The 5,474-nt window shown below is 34.9% G+C and overlaps 1 protein-coding gene across 1 annotated transcript; it reads left to right on the top strand.

Moving 5' to 3' along the window:
- The first annotated feature begins 2,087 nt into the window (after positions 1-2,087).
- LOC130742526 (transcription factor bHLH87) lies at positions 2,088-4,876 on the top strand. Its single transcript, XM_057594623.1, has 3 exons — positions 2,088-2,610; positions 2,775-2,889; positions 3,154-4,876. The coding sequence occupies exon 3, from the start codon at positions 3,191-3,193 to the stop codon at positions 4,493-4,495; it is 1,305 nt and encodes a 434-aa protein (XP_057450606.1). The 5' UTR covers positions 2,088-2,610; positions 2,775-2,889; positions 3,154-3,190; the 3' UTR covers positions 4,496-4,876.
- The last annotated feature ends 598 nt before the right edge of the window (positions 4,877-5,474 follow it).

The following is a 5,474-nucleotide window of genomic DNA, read 5'->3' as shown; positions in this document are numbered from 1 at the left end:
AGTTTGTGACTAGTGGGCCTACATTGTAAATTTCAATTAATTTGGGGACCATTAGAAGCTGGCTATTATTGGGCCGAGCCGATAAGCCAACAGCTCATATCCTATAATGTTGGATATCCACACACAAAGCCCCAAATAACTAGGCAGCTGGTAGGCCCAAAGTGGGGGCCCATATATTTGTCAAACTTCCATTCACACCTCAACTTCCATTTTTCATTTTCAAACTATTTGAAATATTATCATGAAGAGTTCTTATTTGTAGATACTAGGAATTTACATGATGATGAATGTTGGTCACAATAGTTAAAAATGTTGTTTGGATTTTTAAAGTTGAGAGTTCGATCTTTATAACTCACACGCTTGATGAGACCTTTGACCTTCATCACCACACCTCAGTCAAACATGATTGTCTCAATAAAGGATATTTGTGATTAAACATACACGTTTAGATGTGAATTTCCAATATGTACAATTATATGAATGAGGTTCAAAATTAATTTGATTCCAATTATACTCCTATATACATTGGCATAACCCTTGAGGAAAATAAAGCCAACTTATTTGACTAAACCATCATCATGGGGAAGATAATTATATGGTTGAGGTTTGAATTATAACTCTTATAAATGAAAAAAAAAAACTCATTGGTTAGTCATTTATCGGTTAGTGCACTGACCATGAGAGATGAATGTAGATGCAAATTTGTTATTTGAACGAAATAGTTTTACTGATCATTATGCACTTTATATATAGAGTAAATACATCGATAAAATATGATTTCTAAAATCAAATGATAAATCATAAATGTAATCTTGATTTTAGAAATAACTAATAATATCTTAACCTTATTCTGATCTGTAAACAAAATACAACAATATCTTAAAACAAAAAACTAAATCTTAACTAAATATCTCATCTTAATTTCATCCATTATAAACACATTCTCAAGACCGGTTACCGGAATGAATTATTATATTCTATTACTACTCTTTTTTTTTTATCATTTCTCACTGTGCACTATGTGAATGTCTCCTAATCATGTTCCTTGTTTATTCTCTTGAAGTCAGGAAATTTCTCTAATTTTCTGTCTCGTTTTCCACTAGTTGATGATGAGAAACATGAGAGTTGACAACATAAGAGAGTTGAGCAAATGCAATGGGAACCCATTCACTTAGCTATATGTAAATGATGGGGCGCATGTGAACACACCCGGCTCTGATTCCGTGAGAGCAATGCAATGCAACAACTCCCCTAATAAACTTCAAACATAAATTCTAATGTCTAACAAACCAAAATTTGTAGTCAACTTGCAGAAGAAATAATCCTATATATGAAACCATATTTGTAGTATTGTGTGTTAGATTTTTTCATTTCTAATAATTTTTCAAGTGTTGCACCTATAGCAAGCACATTTTCTTAGCACACGATTCAGTATTTATATATCATATTATGATTAACTTCTGTTTCCTCAAAATCAATTTTGTCATCGACCGGAGTTGATTTTCTCTTATAAGGATTTCTAAAAATGCACTTAATAGTTGTTATTTGGCTATGCATACTTGATCTGATAAATACCATGATCCTAAATATGCAATACAATATGAAATTTCGGTTCCCTATCCTTAATACAACTCAGAAAGCATTTATATCAAAAGCAGAGCAGAGTGCAGAGAAGACCTGTTAAAAAAGTAAGCAAATAAATATTAATCAGTTATTTGACTCATCAAGTCCATTAACTTTTGAATTGGGAGCAGTTTAAGTTGCAAAAAGTTGAGTCTTACTTCAGATTTAATCAGTAGATTCCTCAAAGAATTTACCACCCAAACATAAACAAGCATTTTAGTAGAAAGTGAGAACATCACAAGGCTATGATTATAACTATGATTAACACAAATCTTTGAAAATAAAGTGATGCTGCTGTTAAAAGATGCTCTCACTTTGGCTGCAGTTTTCACTATAACTTTACAGTGCGCATGGAATATACATAAGCAACCAAAAAGAGGTCAGAGCTTTCCCCACTTAAAAAGAATACAAAAGGCTGGAAGATAATAAAATATTGAGATTCAAAATTCTTCTCTGAATTCTCATGCTCTCACACACCCATCCAGCTGACCCAAAAGCCTTATCTTTTCCAAAAACCATTGTAATGCTCAAAACTGTTAAAGCATAACCAACGAGTGGTTGCGATTGGTTCAAGTGGTATATGTTTGATTGCCCTTAATTAATGTCTCAGGGTTCGAGTTAATCAATGTCGCGGGTTTGAGTATCGTGGATGGAGAAAATCTTGCTGGCAGAGCTAGCACCACCAGAATGCGGATGTTCCGGGCTCGCATATGATTTGCTTCCGGTGGAGGATAATTGTGCTGTGTTAGAAAAATAAAACTGTTAAAGCATGTTATAAATACTAGTCTCTCCTTTTTTTTCCCTATTGCATAATACATGATCAAAGGCCTATTTGTTATACAAATTTCGTGACATAATTGTTCAAGTACCAATATTTGTTTTGTTGTACAAGTTTGTACCTATTGTTCTTCCTATCTATATAATCTTCTCTTCAACAAACACACCCTGCATCAGCAATTCAGTACCAGTCTTCCATTTCATCTGGAGGTACAACCTTTATTCTCTCACTTTCTATTCTCATCAATTTTGCTAAATGTATCTGGTCAAAGGTTTATAGCACAGAACTTAAGTCTTAAGTTTGCAGTTCACACTAAAACAGTACATAGCATTCAGTTGCTTAATCTGACATAGTCTTTGGTTGTTTTCTTTAGCTTTATCACAAATTTTCATCCAACTGAATTGAAGAAGGAAGTTAAAGCAAGGACTCTCATCCTGTTGGCTCTTTGGGTAGTGTTCTGGTTTTGAAAGCAGCTGGATCTAGACTGAGTAAGCCCTTCAGCTTCAACACTAATAACATGTTTGAAAATCTTTCTACAATTGATTTTAAAGGCAAAATCAATTCTAGGGAAGAAGCTTCTACGTGGTATCTTCTGAGTGCCAGAATTGATTTTGAGGAAAAATAAGTTGATCCAAACGAGTTTTTACCTAAATATCTTCTGGATATATGTTTATTAATTTTATCTGATATTTTGTCTTCAACATGAAAGAAGGATCACTTTGTCTCACAACTTTCAATTATATCTCTTTCAGCTGCACTTCATCAAAGATTGTTGTTAACTAGTTATCAATGGATGGTCTGAGCTGGGATGCTTCACAACTTGTTGAGAACATACCAATCTTGTGGAGCACTCAGCCACAAGACCTGGATCAAATAGACTACTCCATGACCAACCCATGTTCAAGTTTTCTTAATTATCAAATGCAAGAGATGATGCAGAAGGAGCAAACAAACCATCTATATCCCATTTCTGAAAAGGTGACTTCAGAGATAATGAGTGGGATGCTAAACACAAATGTGTCACAGAGAGAAGAAGCCATGACTGTGAAATCAGGAGCTGGAACCAGTTGGGAAGAACCTTTCACATCTCAATCATGCATGTCCCTTTCAATCAGCAATTATGTGACAGATTTCAACATGGCCCACCAGCAAAAACAACAACTTATCAATGGCACACAAAACATCAATGCTAGTACTACTTGCTCTCTAGAATCATCACTTGATTGCTTGCTTTCAACCACTAATAGCAACAACACTGACACATGTGTCCAAGATGATGGCATTTCCATGATTTTATCTGACTGCAGAAACTTATGGAACTTCAGTGCAGTTTCCTCTGGTGAATCTGAGAGCAATGCTTCCAATGCTAGAAACAAAGACATGCAGTATCCTCCAGTCAATGAACTAGATGAAATCATATCTCAATGTCCCTCTGATCAACATGTCAGTCAAGGTACTAATATCATAGATTCTAATGTTCATTGCAAAAAAAGGAACAATGAGCTTATCAAAATTGCAGCAAGTGAACCCTGCTTCAGCATTACTGAAAATTGTGGCGGTTTCAAGCTTATCTCAGAGAATCCACCACAATCCAAGAAACCCAGATTTGATAAGTGTCCTGGCTCATCAAACATAAATTTTCAGCAGCCAAATTCTAATTCTGTGTCACATTCCATTGAAGAACCTGATCCAGAGGCCTTAGCACAAATGAAGGAAATGATATATAGAGCTGCAGCTTTTAGGCCAGTGAATTTGGCTGAGGAAGTGGTGGAAATGCCTAAAAGGAAGAATGTGAGAGTATCAACTGATCCACAAACTGTGGCTGCAAGGCAGAGGAGGGAGAGAATAAGTGAGAGGATTAGGGCTTTGCAGAAGATTGTGCCTGGTGGGAGCAAGATGGACACTGCATCGATGCTTGATGAAGCTGCAAACTACCTCAAGTTTCTCAGATCTCAAGTCAAAGCATTAGAGAATCTAGGGAATAAGCTTGACTCAATGAAGTGTCCTCCTACTAGCATAGCCTTCTCTTTCAACCCTTCTTTTCCCATGCAAACCCATTTCCCTGTCCAAAACCCTAGAGGCCACATCCAATAGCAAAATGATTTGTGGACATCCGCATAATGCAGACACTCCGCAGACACCTAAAGTGAGAAAGGAAGAGAAGAAAGAGAAGTAATAGTGATTTATGTTGTGATGTGAAAAGAAGAGAGAAATAGTGAAAAAATATGAGAAGTATGTTAGGTGTCTAATTGTTTAGATGTCTAAGTATCATTAGTGCATCCAATGCTCCTGGAGTTGAAATAATTATTATCCATATCATGGAAGAACAGATGTAAAATGGGGTCAAATAACCCTTCATACCCTCTAATTGTTTCATCTAATGACAATTATTGACATATCCTCATGTTGTAGCCAGAGTTTCAATGTTATTCATTGTAGACCAGGATGTAATTTTCTTCAGAACATCTCTAATGACTTGTTTAAAATTCTTATTAATGAAGGTAGATGGTGTTTTCTAGTTGCTGTCATAATTAAGTAAGGATGTTCATGTGCATGCATGAGATCAAATAGTATACTCTTCCATACATCTCAAATTCAAGTTTTGCGTATGCAAAAAATCCTTTGGGAGAGTTAGCCACACCAGAATGTGGATGTTTCCGGCTCAAACATAATGGCTTTCTGTGGAGGATATATATCTAAAAATAGTGGTTTTTTTTTATAATTCTATGGTGGACCATGTTAAAAACTGGTTAACGCATAAACTATGTTATTACTACACATTTTATAATGTGTTAAAATTAATTTGCAGGTATCAGATTTTTCTTACTTCACCATAGAATAATCCTTTTTTGTTATACTAATGCTTTTGATGCTTTCACTGCAATTATATTTTCTCTTAGTATAAGATGGTTACAGTGAAAAGTAGTCAAAGTAATGGTAAGTGAATCATTAACCTTTTAGCATACAGAAAGGTCAAGCAATTATAACATTATGATTAAGATCAAGGGCTAGAAAGCTATTGTCACTTTAAGTTGTTTTTAAATAGTTTAATGCAATATTCTATGTACTTAAA

The sequence above is a fragment of the Lotus japonicus genome, chromosome 3 (genome assembly GCF_012489685.1).
Source record: "Lotus japonicus ecotype B-129 chromosome 3, LjGifu_v1.2".
NCBI lineage: Eukaryota > Viridiplantae > Streptophyta > Magnoliopsida > Fabales > Fabaceae > Lotus > Lotus japonicus.
Note: the sequence above shows the minus strand (reverse complement) of the source record. Positions and strands in the feature narration are given on the sequence as shown.